The sequence below is a fragment of the Lichenostomus cassidix genome, chromosome 2 (assembly GCF_008360975.1).
Source record: "Lichenostomus cassidix isolate B80296 chromosome 2, HeHo_3.0, whole genome shotgun sequence".
NCBI classification, from domain to species: domain Eukaryota; kingdom Metazoa; phylum Chordata; class Aves; order Passeriformes; family Meliphagidae; genus Lichenostomus; species Lichenostomus cassidix.
Window position 1 is genome coordinate 26,985,431 of NC_139482.1, and position 25,507 is coordinate 27,010,937.

The 25,507-nt window shown below is 35.7% G+C and overlaps 1 protein-coding gene across 7 annotated transcripts in view; it reads right to left on the reverse strand.

Moving 5' to 3' along the window:
- The window catches only part of THSD7A (thrombospondin type 1 domain containing 7A), a 272,353-nt gene that overhangs the window by 78,466 nt on the left and 168,380 nt on the right, over positions 1-25,507 (reverse strand). For 6 of the 7 annotated variants that reach the window (XM_085050811.1, XM_085050815.1, XM_085050817.1 and 3 more), the window contains 4 exons: positions 24,990-25,171; positions 23,180-23,248; positions 18,920-19,075; positions 16,260-16,463 (listed from right to left, as the gene is read on the reverse strand). In XM_085050811.1, the coding sequence (XP_084906937.1) occupies positions 16,260-16,463; positions 18,920-19,075; positions 23,180-23,248; positions 24,990-25,171 (611 nt within the window). The remainder of the gene's footprint in view (positions 1-16,259; positions 16,464-18,919; positions 19,076-23,179; positions 23,249-24,989; positions 25,172-25,507) is intronic. The other variant, XM_085050816.1, reaches the window with a different exon arrangement.

Consider the following 25,507-nt stretch of genomic DNA (forward strand, 5'->3'; position numbering starts at 1 on the left):
GTCCTTACACTGACTCCCTTGTCAACCTCAAAATGTGTCAGACTGGCTGAGGAGCCAAAAATGCTGAGTGGACTCTGCTCTTCAAGAACAGAAGATACCTATCTACATTCAAAACTTACTAAAACCAGGTCTGTGCTATGTGCTCAGTCCTGGCTTTCACTTAGAATTAACTTTAACCACAATCAGTTAGTAAAGCAGATCCTTCTCCACTAAAAAGCCATCAGTCTATAATCTACTTGCCTCAAAGTTACAGAAGTATCATGACTAGACTGTAAGAGTATAGAAGAAACATTTATTCATTTTACCGTCATTATTCTGAAGACAATTTTAAAAAAATCAAGAAAATCACTAAAAAAGAAAACGTACAAATTTATCCAAATGTGAAGTTCCATACTAGATTTTCTTTAGCAATAACCTGGTCAACACATTGGATGATTAGTCTAAAGCAAAATGGAAATTCTTCACATTACAGAAAAACTATAAGACTTGTCAAAACTCCACACATTTTTCACATGCTAGAACAACTTATATCTGCAAATGAACAGACAGTAATCAATCACCAAGATAAAGTGAAAATATTGTTAAATTTCTAATACTTCTGAATTTCTTTCAAATCACTAATTGATTACCAAAGTTCACCACAAAGGAAAAACAATGCCTGCCTGGCATGAACCATCACAGCAAATTAAGTTTTCCTTCCAAACCTTGGTGCTCCAGCAGCAGTGTGGCTTTTTCTTTTCAAAATTATCAGGAGAGGTAGAGAATTACATTGTGAACTATGCATACCCATAATACATTCATTCAAATTCTGTCCTTTTGCATAATCAGACACTTGCAATATGTCCACCTCAAGCCTCCTCTTATTGAACCTCCCATTTATCAGAACTGCTGAATGGAAATTCAGTCTCATATGAGGACGTTTTTTTGTTGTTTTGTGGATTTTTTGGTTTTTGTTTGGTGGGCTGGTTGAGGTTTTTTTGTTTGTTTGTTTTTGTTTGTTTGTTTGTTTTTTATTTTGTTGGGTTGTTTGTTTTGGGTTGGTTGGCTGGTTTGGTTTGATTTTTTTTTGTGGTTTTGTTTTTGTTGTTTTTTTGCTGTCTGTTTTTCCTTATACAGGAGGAATTCTCTGAGGAACACTGTCTTTCTTAGAGCATGTATCTCTAATTATAAAATGTATACAAAACTTCAAAAAGCTGACCCAGATTTTTCAGTAGGGAGAATATAGAAGTTAATCTCTGAAAACCTAATCAAATAAGCCACAGAAAGGGGAGACGATAATATTTACATGAAATTCATCATTTACCATCTTGTTTAGCTCAACAATCATAAGAGTATTTGAAGGGAAAAAAAACAGCACATGCAGCAGTATCTGACTGACAGAACAATTTTTGCCCTTGAATCAGTTCAATACTAGTAAATAACACATACTTTGATAGACAATAGGAAACTTTAAATGTTATTTTAATCCCAATATCCTTCATGTCATCTTGATGGTATTTATTCATATCTGCTGCAAAGAGAGCTTCAATGTTAGTAAAATGGCAGCGTCTTTCAAAACAGCAGCAACAGTGAATTACCTTAGTAATTATTTTCCATTACAGTTCCTGAATCAGCTGTCAAAAAATATTGATAAATTGTCAACATTTGGAATAATTTTTAACCTCTCCAATTACCAAACATAAAGCAGCATTAGCTACAATTTATGACCTCAACACATCCTGCTTCATTGATCGCTAAGTTTTTCAACAAACACAATGTGACGAGATGGTGTATTTCCTCTCGTATTATTCCTATCAAGTGAAGCTTCTACATTCATTTCTAATGCTTAGGTGCCTAGCTGGTAGCTCCAAGTGTTAAATCAGTCGCTAATTCCCTAATCACATGCCTTTCTCTCAATCGCTTTTGCTAAGTAGCATTTGCATTTAATTAAGTACATCTTAATTAGTTGATGGTTAATATTCTTGAAGTAATTTTCTTCTAAGAAGCCTAAGTAGAAACGGCACTGATTTCAATGAAGACAAATACACTGGTTACTCACATCTGCTCATTATGCAAAAAATGACAGAAAGTTGGTCTAATAGTTTAATGATATGAAAACATTGCAGGATTGTAAACTGTTTGATTTGGTGATTTGCGTGGCCAAATCTACTGTGGTTTTGGTTTCATTGTAGTATCACAGTTTATTCCTTACTGAAAGAAAAATGGCAAACATGAGACTTTGGCCACTTACTCAGACAACCCATTTTGAATCTCATAAACACAGACGTCTCTATTTTTTTTTTTTTTTTTAAGAGAAACTTGAGAGAAAAAAGACAGATACCTTCATCTTATTCACATCTTTACCCTGACTGCATAACTGAACCAGTGACATATAGAAAAGGCCACTGACTGCTGTCCTTTCCCTATGCAAATACTGGAAAATACATATACCTTTTAAAATAAAATATTAAATTTTAAAATGTGGTTTTGCCTTTTTTTTTAAATGACTGGTAATGACAGGAAGAAATAGTATAAAAAAGGAAAAGAGCTGGAGCTTAGAAAACCACCATATCCAGTGTTTTTCCAATCAAAGATAACAGCACATTAGCACACTTAGGAAAAATCATGATATTTTTATTATTTTCTATTCCTTAATGCAATGAAACACCACGTTTTACAAGCAATACCTTCTTGTTCATGGCTATGTGCAAATTTCTTCTTTATTCACTCACCGTATAGGAAAAGTAATTCTGATGAGTGGGATGACATTGGCTTCAAGAACTCCCACATTCATACAGAAATATAATTTCAAAAATAATACCTGAACACTTCAGCTCCCTCTCCATAACCAAACCAGTAAATGAGCTCAGTTACAGCTTACAGACAGCATGTGTTTGCTAACCTTTCCCACAGCACAGCATATTACCAACTGTGTAGAAAAAATGCAGAAGCAAGTAACTCCCTGCAAGTGGTTTACAGGAAAGCTGAGAGATGTGAAAGCCATTCTGCTCTAGAGCTAGGACTGTTCTGGTTACAAGGTTCACTCCCTGTCCTTAAGCTCATGCAGTGTTTCAGTCACACAAATTTCAAGACAAATGAGTCACTGCTAAAAAATCCAGGTCAGTATTCCTTAATATATCAGGTAAAGCTTCACACCGTATACAAAACAGTAACAGGAATAACCAAAACCAAAATAACACTCCATACCTTGAAATCATGATAAAAATAAAGGGACAACTCCGACAGAAAAATTAAGAATATATTTTAAAAATGGATATTTCCTGCTATAATTGCTTCAGATGGAAAATATCTTTGCATATTCCTTGGCTGTAACTTAAAAATAATGGTTAAACATAATGAACTAACACCTTCAGATACAATATTAATGTTTCCAGTAATCCCATTTTCCTGTCTGGTAATAGCAGAACATATGTACCTCCATTTATATTGGAGTCATCTATCAGGATTACAATCATGTAGATAGAGTCTAAATTTGACAGACACAAATAAAAACAGGGAAAAAATAATATTTCTTTACCCAAATAATATTTTTTGATATAAAATGCAGTGTCATTTGGCCAGATTAAACAACAGTATGAAAAAATAATATTCCCTAACTATGTTAACATAGCAACATACAGAAACGTGAGGCATTTGTCTGAGGAAAAAAAAAAACCAAAACCAAAACAAACAAAACACCATGCTTTTTTTTGCAAGAGAGGGAAAACTTCTTATTTGTGCTTGAATTCTTTACTCAATGAGATTAAGAAAAGTGAAAAATAACTGTTATCTTTTTGCCATCTTTACATGTTTGGGGTAACCACTTTGAAAGTTTACATCTTACTCCTTTATCCTCTCTCTAAATTTTTACTATACTTTGCTAGATTTATTCAGATTGAAAACCTGAATTTGCTTGGAAAGTACAGAAAAAGATTTTTCCAGTTCTTCCTGTATTTTTAAGTGGTTGTGGTGATGACAGCCTCAGTGTCATTTCCCCCAAGCATACAGCAATCACTTGGCTACCTGTGAGGGTATCAGACAAAAAAAAGATTTAAAAAAAAAAAATATATATATATATATAGATGAGGCACTACATACACAAAGACACACTGAGGGTGTCTTGTAGCATTAGCTCTGGCTTAGAAAGTAACACAGCCTTTTTATCTCTGACACAGCCCTGTAAGTTACTGAGTGCATATTTTGTATTATGCATCAAAGACTAATGGGAAACTCTTCTCACAGATGATACCTTCTTTGATTCTTCATTACTTCTGATGGCACTGAATATTCAACAGCATGAAATAGGCTGTATCTGAACTATTAGTGATGAAGTCAGTATCTCTGAAAAAGCCTGATCTAAATAGGGATACTGAAGAATTAATCCAAAATAATTAAACTGGGACTTTGAAGGAGATTAGTTAAACTGTATTAATTTTTTTATGGCTATCCTTATTCAGAATGAAAGAGAAAATTCTTGACAAATAGAATTAAGGCCACTTTATCTTTGAATAAGAGGATTCACAGACACATTTAATATAGTTTAAGTAATAATTTTTGGAATTAATTTGGATCAACTTTGCAAAGTGTCTTCAGGCAGAAAAGCAAAGTAAACAAAAACTGAAACATGTTATGCCTTTAGCTGAAAATCTCCTATACTTTTAACTTGGTGCCATAGTAGACTTGTACCACAGGGATAGAAGTTCAATAATTCTAATAAAGACTCCAGCAGAGTACCCACACACTGCCTAACAACAGGAGTAAAATTTTCCTACTGCTTGACAGGTAGCTGAAGTATTTTCATGGTTCATTTGCTAATGTAGTCTTACTGAGAATGATAAGGAACACAGAATACAAGTGTATTGATCATAACCAAGCAGAGTTGCCTTCTAGTGTCAAATAAGCCAATCAAATGTCATCTTGATATGAAAGAAAAAATAAGTTTGATGACAGGCTACGGTCCCATTGAGAATAAAATCAATATTAGTCATGGGACCAAGTGGGATCAATATGTCAAACCAATAGGCCATTTTAGCAGGATGGGGAAAGGAGGGGAAAAGTGCTGACAGAGCTATAAGGAAAAAAGAAGACAGCATGAACCTCAAGGATGGGATCACTGGAAAATTCACGCTGTATTTCTAAAACCACTTGTCAAAAGCACCAAGTCACCTTAAAAAAGATATAGCTGGTTCAAGATATAGCTGGTTCCAAGATCAACAGAGCACTCGCATAAATTTTTCCCAATCAAGCCACAATTCATATAGAGACAAAATGAAATAAAAGTATGACTTCCAGAAAAATGATTGAAAATACTTTCTCTATTTGTTTGTAAAATGTTACAGAAAGTCTACTGCATTTAAAAGTGAAGAGAAATCCTTTCACAGACTTTAGAAATAGTGACGGTGTTATTTCAGTATTGGTAATTAGTAGGACTTAAAATATATGGATTTGAAAATGCAACACGTATTTATTTTATTGCAATATGTCTTTTTGCTTATTTAAAGAACAAGATTTTTATTAATCACTAGAAATTTTTGTATTATTTTTTCACTGCTGAATATTCTCAGCAAATATTTAACTTCATCAGACATGGACACATTGACAGTTGTTGTCTTTTAAAAGATTTCATTAAATAACTTTCAAATCAGTATTTTAAAATACTTATTTTTTAGTAAGTGCTATTTTATGCATTTCCCCCTCCCATCCAATAAGTTCAAAATAACCTGGAGAACAAGTTTGGGAAGGGCAATGGAATGTCAATGACTTCAAACCAGTTTGATTAGAAAAGATAGTTCTGATGTGCTGATCTGAACTAGATTAACATTCAGGGATATGAGTTAGGGATAGAAGCATAAAGAGGAAATAATAGGCAAGCCTAGAAAAACAGTAGCATGAAAACAATGTGACAGTTCCACTAATGTCAGTAGAATGACAGTGCTCACCACAATCTTTTCAACAATTCCCCACACTGAGGTACTAATCTGCATATTTTCAGCAGCTACCTGAAATGGCCTGGTTTTTCAAGAAACACCAACACTTTCACAAACTTCAGGCTTCTCATTTTCAGCACAAACATGATCTTTGGTTAATAACTATACATTTAAGCTAAAAAAGTCCAAAGATTTGCATCATAAATGGGTTCATAAATACTTCAGCATTGGATTATTTTCCTAGAATTTGGCCACCAACATTTTGATGTTATTCTTCTCTGTAATGCAAAAGCTTAACTCATAGATGACGAGAATGGTTAATGGTCTGCACCTGACAGAATATAAGTGAATTTTTCAGTTGGTCAATTATCTAATATTTCACTACTGTACTGTGAATTTGCAGCAAATTTACAACTGTGCATTCATATACATTTTTCATACCTCTTGCCACACAAATACACATGTAACTCAAAAGGGGGTTTAAGAGAGTAAGAAAAATTATTTTATATAGCAAAAGATGATTGGAAACATTTTCTTTGCATTATTCATCCAGCTGCAGCTAGTAAAGAGTTGTCACTCGCTATGTAATCTGACAGCTCAATTCCATCACAGTTAAAACATAGGACCCAAGAGGTGTAAGAGAGATCACTGCCACTGTCATGTTTACACATTTCTGAGAAATGGTTTTTAAATTAATTTCATGGATGCTTTTGTCTGTGTCCTACTACTGGCAGATAAAATGCAGCCTTTGGAGAACATCTTTTCATCCATCTTGCAATGAATATCTTCTCATCATTACAAGTGGAATGCACAGCATGCCTTTAGGGAGCTCAGACTGTGAATTAAACTTCTCTTTTGGAAACATTTTCATAGCTGATTCTTCCCCAGAAGACTAAAACTAACCCATCCTTTTGCCTTTTTCTTTCTCCAAGTCTCTCAGTGTATGGATTCAGAGAAGGAGCTGTCACGAAAGCAACTAGAAGTAAATACTACTACATCTTATAAACATGCTAAATTAAGGAAATATAAAACATTGTCACAACTAAACCAAAAATAGCAGGAGTATCTCTGCAAGTATAGGAGCATCACAACTTTTCTACTCTGTTAATAATTTATGCAAGCTAAGGTCCTAAAGTCAGAGAAATCTCAGAGATTTCATTGTAGATTTACATCTACTCACAGAAATCAATTGTACCCTGAAAATAGGGTTCCCTTTCACTACTGGTTTTCTAGAAGCCTCCCACAATATATAAGATGCTTCTAGCTAATATAAATCTTCTTTTCCCCCCTTTTAAATTTAAAAAAAATTAATTTTTAAACATTCAGAACAAGAGATTTCATGTAGTAACTGCCTAATATATTTTCTCTGGAAAACACTAATGTAGCAATTTGCTATTCATAAAATAATATCAGTACCAATAAAGAATGTCTAAATAAAATTAGACTCAAACATCTGATAATTCCTAGGGCAAGATTTACATAGTTAATACACAAGTTTCCCCAAAATTCTGTCAAGAGACCAAACAGTAAATGCCAAAATTAAAGCTGCCTTTGTTTAATGCAGTTTTTTTGTAACTGCATAATCACAGGCTTATTATTTTTCCACTGGGTCCTTTCCTCCTTCAGTTCACAGATTGGAAACTCCTTAATGAGGAGCTATTTGGTATTTTTAGTTTTATTCTCTTTGTTCAAGTCACGAGCCTATGTTTTATTTACCACATGCTAATTAAAAGTGCTATTAAAACAGAATTGGCATTTCTCCTAAGATTTTTCTGTCATGACTATCAGACACCCACAGATTCAACATTATTTTCAGAACAGTGAAGATGTGACGGGTCAGTATTATTTATATTTTGCTGATGCTGAACAAAAGCAGAGCAAAATTAAACCCTGAAGGATGAGACAACTAAGGTTAGTTGTTTCACAGACATTGCATTCATTACTACAAAATGCCCACTTAATCACCAAAGGAGATATATCTGTCTCACAAATAAGTGGCAGCTTCTGTGGAGAAAATGTCATATTGTCAAAATTAAGTAATTAAATACTTCCTTCTGATGCATTCACATAAAGACCAGACAAACAACTTTAATTTCCTAATTGGAAACTTTGAGGGCTTGCCTATTACATCCAAATACTAAATTTTGATGCAATATTTCTTTCCAGTTTTCAAGTTTAAAAGAGAAGCCAAATGATAAATAATGTTTCTGCCATGGGTGCTACACTGATGCTGGACACTGCTGGTCTGTCTGTCTGGTGATCTCATGAGACAGAAGCAGACTAAAATTCATTGCATTCCAGCCCTAGAAGTTACGAATTTTCTTTTCCTCCCCATTCTCTAGTTTCTTATCCAGCCTTATTTTCTCCAGACAATAATCCCAGTCTGTCACCTCACTGTCCTTTTCACCCAGCCCAGCCAAATTCTTTCCAGCTGCTTGTCAAATCCTCCTATGGGCTGACCCTTAGCAGATTAAATCCCTCACGAAATTAATTCCTAATCTTTGTCAGGTAGAGACATTTTATAACTTTGAGTTGCTTACTTGGTCTCAGTAAACTGTCCTGGAGGAAACCAGGGTCAAATCCTGCCTTTCTCCAGCTTTCAATATCTTTGCTTGGCCAGAACCAGCTTCTTCCTCTTGTCTTCCCTGTCCTTTTTCACCAAGTCCCAGATACAAATCTTTATTTCCCTTCTGCTGGGGTTGTGGCTATGTAGAGTCACAGACTACCAGCACTCCAAAATCTGAAAGAAATCACTAGGAACACTGGAGAGACTGGTATGAGTTGTTCTGCCTGATTTTGAGAAATCATTGTGTCTGAGCATATTTTAGTTTGAAGTTTCTTAAGTATTCAATGAAGATGGTGCTTGTGCAGTGCACAGGAGTTGCAAGAAATGCAAACTGACACAGATTATTTTAAGGCTCTAAGTGGCCACTGGAACAGTTATCTTTTGAAATCAAGTATTTTTGGGGTGATAAGAGTGGTTTTTCATTAATCAGTGCTCAACACAAACAATGATATGTAAGAAAGGTCAGACAATGAGCTGCTCTAGGCTGGAAGTACTGACAGTAAAATTCCCATTTATTCTGGCTCAATATGACTAGCTCATGAGGATGTTATCATCACCATTTCTCAGCACAGTGGTTTCACAGCTTTGAAATTTGATAACATTTATTTAGAAAATGAGCCATAAGCATGCAGATTATGTTGTTATTACATATTATATTGTTATTATATATTATGTTGTTAAATACAAATAGGCCTGAGCAACCTTTTCTCAGATGGAAAACAGACTCCCATCAAACCCAGTGTGAATATACTGTCTTAGAACATTTCATCATGATGATTAATGACTACTGCTGAGTCATACAATCTTCCAAGAAAGTGGTATTTAATGTATAGCTATGTAGCATTATTTTTATATAAAACAGAATTAGATGTAAAATTATCTCTTCTAAGCATGTTTTATAAAAATATTTCAAATATTTTCTGCGTATGTTCTAGGGAGTTAACGTGTTGACACATGAATCCAAAACCAAAGGAGTACAGGTCTAGAGCACAGGTCTAAAAGTCTTGTTTTATAATCTATCCATAACTCCATAATCCTGCTTTTTCTTTCTTGCTTCATAATAGCATATTTTGAAGTGATAAATGGAAAAATGGTACAGCATTCAATTCTTCCTAAAAAATCTCAATTGTTATGAAGTGTATCTACAATTATCCCTCTCTGTATTCTTACCATGGTGAAGCTTGAAGTCTAATCAGAATTGGGTTCCTGCATTGCAGAATGCTACATAAATCAAAAGGTATGCATCGAAATCCCTCCCTTCTAATTTACAAGCAGTTCTTGCAATATCCTATTGATAGTGCCACCAAAAACAAAAGAAAGTTACTAAGAATATGGATCATATGAAATTGCACTCTCTCGGGTACATTCTCAAAATACTTGCACTTCCCACTCCAGCAACTTCTACTCCTAGAAGTCCAATAAATTTTGCACAAGTACAGCTTTACATTTTAGAAGCAAACAGGTCAAAATACACCACAATTATCTGACCAGACAGTCACACTATGATATCAGACTGATATCACACTATGATATCAGTCACACTATGATATCTATGATATCAGAAAAAGATTTTGGTAATTAGTTTGGTCCACCTGTTTTTACCTTAATTATATTATTTACGGACATATATGTCTCATTAGGCATTGTCCATACCAAGTGCAACACTGTCTTCAAAAATTTATGATAAATTGGAAACAAAGGTCTCTTGCACTGTCATAAGTGCTAATTGTATACTGGACTACACAGATGGAACTCTGGTTTTGTTTTACTTATCCCTTTAATTGAAATCATCACATCAAATTACAGGCAAACTACTAAAGACATGGACAAAGAAAGTTATGCATTTAATTCATTCCATATAAGTAAATCACTACATGTTACATAAATACTAAAAGCATCCATTCTTATATGAAACTCAATAGTGACATGTTACTTTCCTAATATCAAGATGACAGACAAAAAGGAATTGGTGTCATCAATTAAAAATGACCTTTTATTGACAGAAGATTTATCAATTATCAAACTATTCTGAGACTTGAATGAGATAGTTTAAGCAGTACTGTGCTCTTCTTTTTACTTATACTCCTTTATATTAAATAAAAAAAAGTCAAAAATAAATGCCTTAAAAATCCAGTGCTCTGAAATATAACGGCCTGAGAATGTCAGTTTTAAAGTACTTTAAATTGACTGTATTTTATGCTCAGTAAGAAATTCTTAAATATACCAAGCATCCAAAAAACATATTCAATAGTTTCTTATGTAAGCAGAAAAAATAAAGGAAATGAAGGAAGGACTTGGTAATAAGTTTCATAGCCTATGTGTTTACAGTGAGGAACAAAGTATGCATCTTACATTTGATTTAAATGCCTCAGATGGTCATCCAAAAAGCTGTCAGCAGAAAAGAACAGTTTAAAAGAATACTTTTATGGTATTAACTCAGAAATAAATATTGAGAAATGATGACTAATGCCCATATAACCAAGTTCCTGTAAGCATAAGGCACTGTGAGCTCAAAGGAACTGTCATTAGCTGCTGCATTTTTCTGCTAATTGACTGCTGAGCATTGACCAGATTTTGATCTGGGTTTTATTACAGGCATAACTGAATAATTCAATGTAATTTGAATTTGAATCTGGCTCTGTATTCTTTATAAATAACTAAGTCATAAAGTGACAAAGCAACGTTTTCTTTTCTAAATAATCATCATAAAATCCACCCAGTCTGATGGTTTCTTCATTCAATGCACAGAGCTGCACAATAGAAATGCCAGAAAAAGTAGATTCTTTATATGTGGGCACACCTATAAAATACCTATGCTCAGGTCCATTGACTCTCTTATTGTTACCCATTACGAAAATAAATGAAGACCAGAAGCTACTCAGTTAGCATTTGATTCAAACCATAAATATACAGAAAAAGCCAATGCTGAAACCAGCCAAAATATTTTAAATCAAAATTGTTGCACCAGCCAATATTCAGTTTTTCCTGAAATTTATTCTATATATTTCATCAGCTGTTTATTTAAGATGATATAAAGCCACAACCAAAAAAAATTAAGGAAGGAAATTGAGATATTGATCAAGAAAAAAACAGAAGAAAATTTAAACTACATGAAGAATTTTTTTAAGATTTACTTTAAAGTAAAATTCAACAAAAGAGAAGAGGTATCTCAGTAATAAATATTTCTAAGTATTGAGAAAAACAACAAGGCAAATAAAACACAGGATGCTATATTGCTGAAGTATGGTGTCTTCAGTCAGTCTCACTGGCTGAGAATAAACACAAAGGACAGGTACCCTGGAAATGTACTCCATTCCATTTTGGTCAGTATAGTGCTTCAGCTCCAGACAAAGTAGCTAAACCAATTGGTTTGAAATGTGTCTGAACAAAACAGACTAGTCTACCTTCTATATATTTTAATTAACACCAACACCATTGTTTTGCCCCCAGTATTGCAAAGCAGCTGAAATCCACCCATTTGTATCAGAAGATATTGATGTCAGTGATGGTTTGAATTTGCCCTTCAGTCTCAAAAACACCAGACCTGTGTCACCCACTGTCACCCAGGTGCTAGAAAATAACTTGTGGCACTCAGCTACATCAGCACGCACCTCTACCTAGACAACTTCAGCAGCAATTTTGCTACTTCAAAGAGCTGTAGGAATTTGCATACACACGAAGAGCCTTGCTGTTGCCATAGCTTCCTGTTTCAAGGTGAGTGACTCTCTCAGCTCTGAGGCAAAGACTGTGATGAGTCCACTCTTGTCTTTCCCCTGTAGAAGCCCAACAATTAGTGAGCTTCAACAAGATCTGGAAGAAATATGTGCTTTGAGAGTGGGATCTGGTTTTATCCAGAGTAACACATGCGGTGGTACAAAGCCCAGCATACCGTAAAGGCTGTAAACCATTTTATTACTTCCACATTCTTACAAAATGAGCAAGTCATTTCAGATGACAGTGTGAAGATCAGAAGTACACTACTGACACTACAGCCAATGCCAGTACCTGAGCTATAGCCTTCAGCCCCAAGGTAAAACACAAAAATGAGTGAACGAACATTTCAAAGGTATTTTTGTAATAAGTTAATAATGCCGACTTCTATGCCAGAAATTATTTTGCCCCATTAACCTATGAGTAGCACTAATATGTCTGTTAAAAAAGGGGAGAAGCAGCCAGATTTCCCACTATAGACTTCAAATAGTGCAGAGATATTTCTGAAACGGTGTTCTTCACAGACTGTCATAGCTACAGAGAAAGAGAGCAAATTCACCTGTTCCAAAATCACTATTTTGAGTGTCAACTGTGTTAATTCACTTAATAATAGATAGCATGCACATAGGTGTGTGCCTGCATGTGTGTGTGTATGCTTTGCATATACTACATATATAACAAAAATACGAATATAAATTTATTTTTAAAAAGTCATTCTATCATTAGCAAAAATTAATCTGTAGAATAGAACACTACCAACAGATATCTAATTATTAAAATTATGTATACAATTAAGGAACTCTGATCACTTTCTGTCCAGTCTGGGAGTTTCCACAACCAAAAGGTATGCTTTCCACTTTGTGAAATTTCATGGAATATTTACTGAGAATATTAATTCTGAAAAGGCTCTTTCCACAGTAAAAGATTGAAGCTCCATTTATATAATAAAATACATCAAAGTTCATTTTAGCCTCTGCAATGACAACCTGGGGAACTGACTGTCATGTTTTTTTCAGCCTGAATGAAAATTCCGATTACTGCATTCCACTGTGGAAAGAGAATGACAATCACAGGCCTCCAGCAATGAGAGGGGAGGATAACCTATTGTTTGCTATTGTCTCAAAGGCTCTAATGACTCTTATCTAAACACCAAAATGAAGATAGAAGCTAATTCCAATTATATGAAACAACTTCACAAACACTGCTGCTTGATTCTAATTGTGACGCCAAACATCCAGGTCAAGACATATTATCCCAACTAATTATGCTTAAGATATATAGAATGATGCAACTGGGCACAGCAGAAGATACTAATCAGTGTTGGGTTCATTTTACATTAAAGCTCCAGATACAGTGCTTACTCTGAAATATACACCACCAGCCTTTTTTATTTTATAAAGCAGAAGCCAAGGCCACATTACATTTTTGATACATTTAAGTCCCTTCACTCCAACTGCTCCTATCCAGGATCCAACCTTTCCTATCCAGACACTTTAGGATTTAAGATTGGCTCATTAATATTATTGTCGTTGTTTTCATCATCATCATCATCATCATCATCATCATCATCATCATCATCATCATCCAAATCCTTGAAGAGACTGAAGATAATATTGTTGAACAAAGATTAGTTCAGTTTGAGTAACACAGCAATCTTAGGCAATAGTTAATGCTCTCCATATTGTTTCCCTTCAGGGTCCTTTTTACCTGAAAAACTGAAATGAAATTCACAGTGTGCTACTAAGATCAAAAACACAGCAACCTATGATTATTATACAAATTATGTATCCTGTTAATTGAGGCACAGTCTTTAACTTACAGTCAAGGCAGTCTTCTCCAAGAAGTGCTCTAAGTATGCTGAATATCACAGATTTCTCATGATAAATAATATAAACCATGATGTTTAGACAATGGAAGAGTACCGTTTTCCAAACTTTATTTTACTGCAAACTACCCTGAAGCTGTGAGGCTTGAATCAAATATTGCCTGATAGCAAAGTGTTGCTGTCTTGTATTTTGCAGAGCCAATCTAGATGCCTGCAACAAGTGTTTGGTGAAGGACACCATGGATATTCTGCTGACTGCCAGGGCAGGAGGCCAAAAGTACTGGATGGGAACTACCTGGGAAGAGGTGGTGGTGTGTGTTTGGAAAGTATTTAAGAGTTGTCTAAAGGATTTTTAGTGGATTGGTGCTGTGGGAGGCAAAGCAATAAGATGCATGAGCAGAGCTTGGAGGGAGAGACTGCTGAGGTTGGTGGGTCTTTATTTTGTTTGCTTCTACTGCATTACACTAATCCTACTCAGGAGAGAGCTAAGCAGAAGCCACTTGGTATTACTGGTGAAATACACAGAAGATTGTTTAAAAAAAGAGGGAATTTCAAAGAAGAGCTAGGGCAGTTCACTACACTACTCTCCATTGCTTTTGCACTCTGTCAAACATTACTAAACATGTATCTTTGTGATGGGATGATCAGATTATCAGATCTTCGCAAAACAAACCATAGTTGCCATTTCTTTCTCCTTTCTTTGAAGCTGTGCCCACAACTCTTTAATCTTAAAGACTGACAGGCTAAAGCCTGACTTCTCACTCCTGGGGCAGATTACTGATACAGGCAATGTATAATGCCATATATTTAAAGCAATATACAATGCCATATCATTCAAAAAGACAAAGACTAGTACTGGAAGTAAAAAAGTTAAACACAAGTTTTCAAAGTCAAATTTGGCCAAAAACAAAGCCCATGAAGTGCCAAGAGCAAAGCCTGTGAGTTTTCAACAGTTTCAACATTACAGTTTACTACGAAATGAGGTTAGATGTGTGAGAAAACACAATTCCTCCATATAAAGGTAAGCCAAACCAACCATCATCTAGTAAGGCAAAAAAATAGTCTTTTTGTTTTACAAATTTTTTTAAGGAGTACTCACAATTATTTAGGAAAAATCTTGATTTAGGATGAAAAGGCCATTTTTTCATCTGAAAATGTATACAAAAAACCTGAAAATAGTTTCAGTGTTGTTGCCAATAAATGATTAAATCGGAAAGGGAAGTCTTTTGAGCTAAGGACAAGAAATATGGTAGATTCAATATTGTAATTCTAAGCTCCTTCCGAGCTGTGAAAGTGGTTACCAGTTCTCTTAGGTGTATGCAGAAATATAAAGCTTACATTCTAATGCTAAGCTTTTCAATTTAAGCCCCAAACTCAATTATGAGTGAAATTCTTCAGCATGAAAGCTCAAGATTTAAATATCTCTATAATCAGTTCTTATTACTTCTGACCAATTTAATTTCAAAATATTTTGTGCAGCTGTTAACACTCATCAGAGGTGTCCTCTTACTTAATCCTCTTTTGGAACTTAGAAGCCTCTTACCATACTACACTGCAGTCAGTACAATTATTTTAATTTATATGCTGCTCTAGACTATAATATTACTAATGAATAAGGACTATTCTCACAACAGTGATTCATGAATCTTCTGTAGATTAAAGTATTCTGCAAGCAGCTTTCAAAATTGGCTTTTATGACTATGCCATGCAAGATCTGTTTTGTCTCACAGGGGATAATTGAATAATGGTGTTATTTTTTTTGACCTTTTGAAGAAGCAAGACAGCTTGGACTGTCAACCCAACTCCATAACACACTTCAAACCATCCTTTTTAATAAACACATTATTATTTTTCTTCCAGCTATACTTACTGCAATTCATCTTATTTTACTCACACTTTATTTGTTTCTGGACTCAGAGGATCAGCTTTGTTAGTGGGATTACATCAGGGAATTCAGTCAAGCCACTGCAGGCATGAATTTGATCTACTGACAAACAAAAGCTGTTTCCTATTTAATTTCCTCTAAGTCATTTTGTGAAGCTTTGAAAACCTACACAGTGTAGGTGAAGGAACTTAATCCTAGAGCAACTAGAGGTCTGTCCTTCCTGACTGATGCTAACAGACCTTTATTCCAGACAGCCTGGTTTTAAGGATCAAGAAAGCTGAGATCAAAAACTGATACCCTTTTGGACCACATTTCAGCATTTTCACTCAAGCTGGTGTGGGCTGTAGGGAAAAGCATCCACCTTACCATCGCTGTTGACGCAGACGACAACAGGAACCTGAGTACCAGGGCCGCAGGGCTTTTCATTGTCAGGAATGCATTCCTCCAGCCCTGTGATTCTCCAGTCATAGCACGAGGGCTCTTCACACGGGATGGCTTCCAGCAGGTGAGGGCAGTTTCCTGTTCCTCCTGTAGGCTCATTGGTGATGCGACGTTTCCTTAGTTTAAAGCCTGAAATGTCCATGAAAATAGCAATTTAATTCTTAAATGCGAAGTGAAAAGCTTATTTATCTGTCTACACCTGAGTGAGTTGTTTTGTTCCTCTTCTCTGTAAAACATATCACAGACACTCAGCAGAACACTGAATTTTAGATCATTGGGTACAAGAACTCATTAAAGAAGGACTAGAGATAAAATTTTACAAGAGATTCAACAGTTTTGAGCCTCCTTAGGAGGCTTTGCCTTAAACCCCTGTTTATAACAGTCATACACACTCCAGGAGGGAGACAGGATCATTTGCTGAGCTTCACTCTTGCCAGATCCACTTCACCTAATAAATCTTGACTGCATTGCTGGGTTGCCATTTCTCAAACATGTTCTTTGTTTTCTTTTCAGGTATGTTCCAACAGGGATGGATCATCAAGTGAAATCAGTTTATAAGCATTCCCTTCCCCCTCCAACCCTCCAAAAAAAAAAAAAGGAATGATAAAAAGACCGCCTTGTGAGAAAAAGAAAGGCATGGAAATAAATTCAAATCCTATGAATAAATTTTCAGTAATAAACATCACAATATTCCCTTGCAAACATTTACAAATTTCATTAAGACCACCTAAATTCGTTTGGGAATGGAGAAACTGATGGGCCTTTATACACAGTGTATATCTGGCAGGTCAATGCCAGAGATGAAAAGTAACCCCCTCTCTCACTTTCAGGATAGCACACTGAAAAAGCCAGACTAAATACAGTCAGAACAATCTAATCAAATTAGAGAGATTCAAGAAATATATTCTTGTGTAATAACTTTCTATAGTTTCTGATATATCTGATTGGAATATTTTAACTTTGGCAAGGATTTGTTTCTTCCCACATCTTTTCAGTCTCTTTTATTTTACATCAGTATTCAGGCACATTAGTAATGTACAGATATTTTTTATAAAACACTGCATATAACTCTGCCATTTCTACCAGGATGCAACTAAACAGGAGAGTTTTCAAACACTATAAGCACAAACCGATTCTTTGAAGACGTTCCTCTTAATTCAATTATAATAATTATTACTACAAAAATACATTTCCATGTATCTTCAGTTGCTGTGTGTTTTCTTTTTTCCCAAAATTGAAGAGTTCAGCCAAATTATGTGCAAAAGGTTTAGTAAGCCTGACATGAAAGGCTGATATATGTTCAAAAATAAAGAGCTCCAATATCTACAGCAACAAAGGATGCAACTGATCTGGAAATATGTAGAGACATGCTGCTAAAAGTAGGAGTGCCTGTACAATTTTTACATCATTCTCTCAGAAGAACTGTCAATGCAATTATAAAATCAATTGTAAGAATTTCCAGATAAGAGGAAAACATTGGTCATTGAGAAAAGATCCCTGCTCATGTGTGCAGGAATAAAGGCTTGCATAAAGTACATCCTAATACATTTCTATTAGACAGATGCGCAAATCAGTCCCACAAAGCCTAAACTTTACCCTGAAAATGTAGAAAATCTTTCAGTGATGGAACAGAAATAACGGACTACTTGACAGCTGTACTCAGAGGAGACTTAATCCAGTAGATTTGCACACTGAATTGCTTTTTCCTTCTTGAATTTATCAAGGTTGGGTCAGAGTTCCACAAAACAGCTTTGTAAAATTTGCATTATTGCTGCCCAGATGGAAGCATAGCTAGCAGTATGCCAGAAAGATCCAGCTAAGCAAACAGCAATCACAGTTGCTCCTTCCAGTGGACATATGTGGCTGCCCTTTCTTAGGACTGTTTTCAATCAAGAAACCAAGTCTGTATTCCCAACTTTCGTCAGATAATCACTTTGCAGCAATGACTAGGCCAGTTTTTCTCATTTACAGCCAGAAACCCACAGACTTCTAACATGAGGTCCCTGTCACTGTATTCTTGCTTTCCTATTTTGACGTCAGGTTACTACAATCTGTTCTGCATGGCAATAAGCTGTAAAACATGCTGAAATTGAAACCAGCACATATGTCATCAGTAAAACAGGTTCACACATCAACAATTAATGGACCCATCTCTTTGCCAGATCATGCTTTATGGTCTAATAGTGAATTCTTAGGCTATTACTGAACTGTAAATGGTTGAGTGTCTTGGACACTACACACCTCAAAGGAGGCTTCTGCCCTCCTTCTGAAGCAGTGCCAGAACTGTGATTTGAACACACAAACCGTATCCCTTTCAATCTGAGAGGAAGGTTTGAAACTGGAATCGACCTGTAAAAACCCAAATTGATCTTGATAGCCTAGTAAACAGGTTACATTTCTGCTACCTTTGGTGTAACAGTAATGTTAAATGTAGTCCTAATTCAATAACTTTATTTTGAAGCCCAGAGGCACTACATATACACCTCTTGCTACAAAATTTAGTGTGCTTGCATAACCAGAGGTTCCTAGTTACTTAGGCATAGTAAATAACCCCCATTAAAAGGTTCTGCTGAATTTTTACATACCCTTCTTGGCCTGAGGATCATCACAGCTTTCATAGGTGCAAGGTCCCCAGGCTGACCATGCCGAGGTCTCGCACTCTGTAGGACAGGGAATATGGCACAGCTGGGAGGTGCTGGGAAGTGGTCCTGTACACAGTTTACGGTCTACTGGCCTTGAAGCTGTCAAAACAAAGTTAGAACTTTTCTCATATGTCACTGCTCATGATCCTCAGCTCTAAGAGGACAGAACTATTCTTCTGTCAGAAAGGCTGCTATCATCTCATTTTAATCTGATGACATGACGGAAAAATGCCTGCCTTGAAAAAAATGGAACAGAAGTCAGTTTAACTCTCTGCATGAACAGAGTCAAATCCCATTATGACAGGAAGACTTCAGATATTGCAGCACCCCCTTGGGTGCTGCAATAGTCCTTTGGTTTGAGGGGCAAATTACACTACAGCAATTGTCCACTTTGCACTCTACTCTGGGTAAATTTATGTCCTGTTATCTCATTACTTCTTCTCTCTAGAAACTGAACAAAACGCTCCATAAATCCCTTTGCACTTGTATATGTAAGCTATATGATACTATAACTTCAAAGGCCTGGTTAACTTCTAATATTTAGAAGATTATTTTTAAGCTACAACCCAAACCACAGCTAAAATTATGACGATTTTTTTTCCTTTACTCCAAAGGCCATCAAGCGCACAGTCAGCAGTAAGATTTATTCAGCAGCAGCTTTAGTTCAAGAAAGGCTTTGTTTCACATATATACATAAATACATATATACGTATATACATATACACATATACATATAAGGTTTGCATTTACTATATATATGCATGTATATAAATATGTATACATTATATATATATGTAGTAGTAAAAAACTGCACAAGACAATTTATTTTTTTCTTTAAAGTATTACTAATCTATAGAGACCCATGTGATGGCAGATTCTTCTATTCTTTAACGATCAGTAAGGGCCAAAATCACCCTTCTCCTTCTATACTTTACTCTTTTGACTTTCCAGGTCATACAAGTAACAGGACAATTCTATAAGGTGCCAGAGTAAGGCAGAGAACTTCAACTGAAAATGTACCATTTAGCTGAAAGCAAGATTTTCATTCTCTTTCATAATACAGAACTTGACAAAACGCTACACTAAGCAGAGAATATCTACTAAAAGGCAAAGTGAAGTCTGCTACATTATTTCAGTTTGGTTGATCGAAGAAACATGCAGTTCCTTGACTTAAAACACTCTCCTCCTATTCACCACTTTTTTTTCAAAGGAAAGTTACCTCATTAATTTTTGCCACCACTTTTGATGGAAAGACTCTCAGATGAAATAAATTCAGTATATGAAAAAATACCCTTTTGAAAGATGAGATCAATAACCACTTACAGAATGTGAAAGTAAACATCAGGCTGTTAAAGTACGGTCAAGCTCGTAGACATGTATGTACATCTTTCCATTCAAATTTTCTAAGCAAATGATCTTTACAGTTACAGAAAAACACCCAATTCTCACTTTTTTAAGGGGAAAATGGAATGAAAAACCCTATTCTGGTTTTCCAGGTTGCCTCCTTTGGCACAGTTTTACACTGTGCTGCTCCAAATAATGAAGGCATGAAGATGGCAGTCATTTATTATTACTGCCTCTAGCTCACAAATCTCTTGAAACAAAATAATACAAAACCTAATATTCCAAAATTTGCATAATGCTATGTTGGAATTAAATTTTATGACAGAACATTGACTTTTACAGTAAGTTTGACATGCACAGCTAAGATGCACAATAATCAACATAATATGCATATTTGGTATAGAAAATGGATATAAGTAAACATAATTTACCTGTTGAATTTGTATTGAATAGTTTCTAATAAAAAAGGAAAACAGTAAGTAATTGCTCTCCATACATTTTTAACCTTGATTTAATTGGGGAATTGCCCAAGTGAGACAGTTGAAATTAAGGGTCAATTACACCCCTGAGACACAGTCTTGCTTCAGGAAATAGAGAAAGTGTTCTAAGGAATTCCATGCTTCATCTCTAGCCTCCATCATGATAAAGAACTTATCACCACCCTAGTTCACGGAATGTTACTCAGAAAAATAATGAAGATCTTTAATCAGGAAGCTTAAACTAGCAGCTTTTTCATATCACAGGTATCAATATATCTCTAAATATGCCAAAATGTTTTTGAAATGCTGCTTTTAGACCCTAAGTGATGTACAAATGCTATCTGTTTTATATTGCTTTTGCAACAAAAAAATTCAAGCAAGGGAGAGAAAAGTTATATTTCAGGTTATTAAAAAATGTTTTCATCATTGAGCATTCAGGATGCATTTCATGCAGGATTACTCAGAATTCTTTCTTTGAGATGACAGTAAAATAAGAAAACAGCTTTGCCTGGGTATCTTGTGACCATCTTGTTCCCATGAATTTAAATTAATTTCTTTCAGCATCAAAAAAGTATGATTGAGCTTAGGTTTTGATGCTTGTTGTTTAGCAAAAACACTCTGAGAGAAGATGATGCTGGCTGCAGAAATTTGCAGTTTTAAAACTTTGTCTTATCTCTGTCCTTTCATACTCTCTTGTGGCAGCAGTAGAGATTGTACTTTATTCCTTGGAAGTGATGATGAATGCTGATTAGACTGTGTATAATACTACAAGATCTATGTGATATTTGACCAAATTTTGGGCCAAAAATAGAAAGAAATGTTAATGCATTTTGATAGCCTCTCTTTCTCCTTCTATCTAACTAATAAATTAGATTCAGTTCTCAAGGAATCTCAGGTTTGAGGGTAGTGACCTAAAAATTAAATTAATTATCTATTCACCAAATCATCTTCTATATTAGGAAACTTTAGCTGAATATATTTTATATCTTTGGAAAACACCTCCTCGAATTACTGGGTTTTAAAAACAACTGAAAAGAGCTGTTCTGCTTTTATGCATTTGCTACATTTATCAAGACATCAAACTCTCTATCCTTCTCTAAAAACCCTCAAGAGATTAGTGCCTGTGGCTAACACAGACCTTTCCCATGGGAACTCTCTTCTTTCTTTTCTTGTGTTTTATAAACAAAGATAAAGTTTGGATGTTATTAAAAACAGTGTTTCGAGATTTGGACAGTTCAGGCCTGGCCAACTGGCTCAGGGGGAGGTTTTGGACTGACCAATCTGGGTGACCTTTCAAAAGTCTATATAAGTTGGAATTAAATAATAAAAGACACTTTTTTATGCCATTGAGAACCTGGTCCTCTTTACTCTGCTAGCGGCTCGACAGCAACAAGTGCCCAGTAATGACAAGGCTGGAAAAGAGAGTGAATTTTTAAGTGTATGAATCTGTATAACCAGACATAAATTCATACTTCTCTTTTTGGTAATTTGTCACTCAGGTTTCATAGCAAACAACAGAAAGAAATTTCTCCAAGTACTCTCACTCAGAAAAAGCAAGAAAAACCCAAGCCCAAAACACGTTATTTCAACAATTAAAGAATATATGTTCTTCTCATTTTCTGTAATGCTGAATTCTCTCATCAAAAAATATTAGGTAATTCAGAACCTTTTGCTCTAAGAAATGTCACAATTTCATGCATGTAAGCAGTTCCCCTGTGTTTAACAGGGCAATGAATGTGTATTTGCAGATGTAGAATAAATTTATGTCCACAAAGGAACATTTCTCCCATCTTTATTCTACATCAAGGATTTTAAAGGTACTCGGAATAAGATGACACAGTCCACCTCATACACTTATGGTGAGAGAAACTTCATGACTAAACCAGTTTAGTAGATGAATATAGATGAAACAATTTGAGTCAGTGGCAAGTAAATGGCAGAATGACAGTGGCCCCCAGGAAACTTGATTGCCACCTGCTTAACAACTACAACCAATATTCCATCTTCTTCCCACCGACCTGAATGGCATGAGGGATTTGGGTTCAGCTAAGTATTAGAAGTACAAATTCTTACTGGAGCCATACCTTGGTGTTTCAAATCTACAGAATGACTGGAAACCGAGAGGAAAAGCAGTCACTAGCTAAAATGGTTCAGTTCCTGCACCCCAGCTGGCTCATGAGCTTCATTAGCTTGAATTTTGGCCTGTCACTTTCAAACTGATCTGAAATTTCCTGAGAATGTTCAAATCCATTTAACTATTTCAGAGCTACATAAGCATGTTAATTGTACATATACAGCCAACAGGGTCCCCCAAAAGGGACATTGCCTCCTTTGCATGCTCTTAATCAAAAGGCCAGGTCGGAGACCTTAATTTACCTACCTGTTATTTCAAAAGTGATTGATAGCAGAGGTGCAGCACTAGCCTTCGACTTGCTCTGGGACTGACTTTCTGAAATAACAGGGAAACGCTGCCATGAGTACATGAGAACGGAGGCCTTTAGAGCAGCCTTACCAAGACAGCATTCACTACAAACAAAAGCAAACTACAGTGAGATGAAGGCGTTTCCCCACAGCATCATCTGGTGGGTGTGTGCCCTGGCTTTTTCCCATCCTCAAATTACTCACAGTTTTTCCTTCTATGAGGGAAGAGAGAGGGAGGATGAGTGGAGCAGCAGCTCTTCTGAAAATCTGTCACCTAATGTGGAAACAGCCCAGAGCTCCTTTTTCAACTAAGAACCACTTCACCCCCAGTTTGAGCTCTTGAAAAACTGTTCTCATGTTTATGCATCCCAAGACTAGTTACATTTTAATCAGCTTTCAGGAGTCTGCAGAGATTACCTCCTGATGGGCTCCATGTATTCCTGTCACAGTCTGATAAGGGTAAATTTCACACCCGCCTAATCTGGCGAGACTTCACAGCCTACCAAAATCCTAATCATCATTCTGAACAGTAAGCTGCCACTGGTTTTATTGTTACCTCTCCTTAGCTGGGAGGTTTTCTTCGTTCACACTACAGCAGAGGCATCTAAACTTTGTTCAGCAGAGGCGATTTACTAAAAGCCCTTGGGCAGAGCTGATTTGCATTAAACAAAAAGGCTTGAAAGCTTCTTCTTTATTAAATACAGATGCGGGGCTGCAGAGCTCACAAGTCACACCCCACTGATCTGAGCAGTCATGCTGAAATGGATGTTGGCATTAACTATTCCCCACAAACTCTACCTCTACGGCAAGTTTGAGAGTACCTTTAAACCCCAGCAGGAAGCTCACTAGTCTGCAGTTTGGCCAGGCCTGGAAGAAATGTTGTATTACACAGGATTTGCATATTGATGTTGTTTTTCCTGAAGTATATGGCTGTATTTATTTATTTGATTGTTTATTAATAATAATGTGTTTGTATTAAACAGGTGCAGAAGAGGATAAAATTTAATTAAAAAACCAAATGCATTTAGCTTAATCCACTGATTTCTGAATCTATAGTGCTGCATTACTGTGCAGAAGTAGACGTAATGTAAACTGCTCAAGTGTTACTGTAAAGCATGTAGATTACCAAGTGAATTAAAGATTTTGTCTTCTATACTATTCTCTCTTTTCTTAAGAAGCTGTACAGGCTTTAACAGTGACAAGGAATAATCTCTTCTCTTTCAGGTAGGTAAACAAACCCATGAAATTATATTGGCTTGAAATCCTGAAAGCTACTTAAGAACTTGACCAAATCAAGGAAAAAAAAAAATCAATTCCTTGAGAATGAAATCTAATAATATTTTTACATTTTTCTGTATTGAGCTTACATGCCAGAATTGACATATTCCATCTGCACATCAAACAGCACAAGCAAGTTCATCACCTAAATGAAGGACACACAAGACATTTACAGTAGATAAAGGAAAAAGGAACCAAATCTAGGACTTCTGATCCCCCATTTCATGCTCTTTCTTATGGAATGATATCCTGCACATTATTTTTCAGTAGAAACTAAGAAATAGTAACTTGTAGCTAGGAACCTGTATTTGCAGCATAGAGAATGAAACCTCTGCTACAGCAAATTAAGCATTTTCATCAGAATTAAAAAATAGCAGTAACTAACAAGGTAAGAAGGAACTCATGACAGAAGACAATGGCTGTGAAAGACCTCTGGAATGCCAACATGCTCTGATTTCACACTAATTTAATTGCAATTGAATTAAATTTACCTTCTTTATCCTTGAGGGTATTCAAGTAGGAGAGGAGATTTTCATTAGCTTGCACACAGTACACCTCCCTGGTTTGAATGCCACCTCCACACAATGCTGTCTGATTTCCTCGCCTCTTGTCCTGCTGGCTAAGGAGAGGATCCACACGACATTCTGTCCACTCGGTGGTCCTCCAGCCATACCTGGATCAAATTTGGTTAGTTGGGTCTTTGGAAATCATGAAGGCATTTTATGATTTTGGAAATCACGAAGGCACTGTATTAAATTATTCAAACTGAAATACCTCAGCAACTTCATTAGTTTCCTAAAAGGCCTGAGCACCACAATTTCTTGCACACAGAGGTGCATTAAGATTCATATTTTATGTGTGTGGAAACTTTTTTGTATTTTTTTTCAATCATTGATCTTTAGGAAGACCTTTTCTGCTCAATTCCTGAAACATATGACACATATGAATATTTTGTATGAGGGAAGAAAAATCTGATTTGCAGAAACAAACAGCCCATGTTCAGATAAGT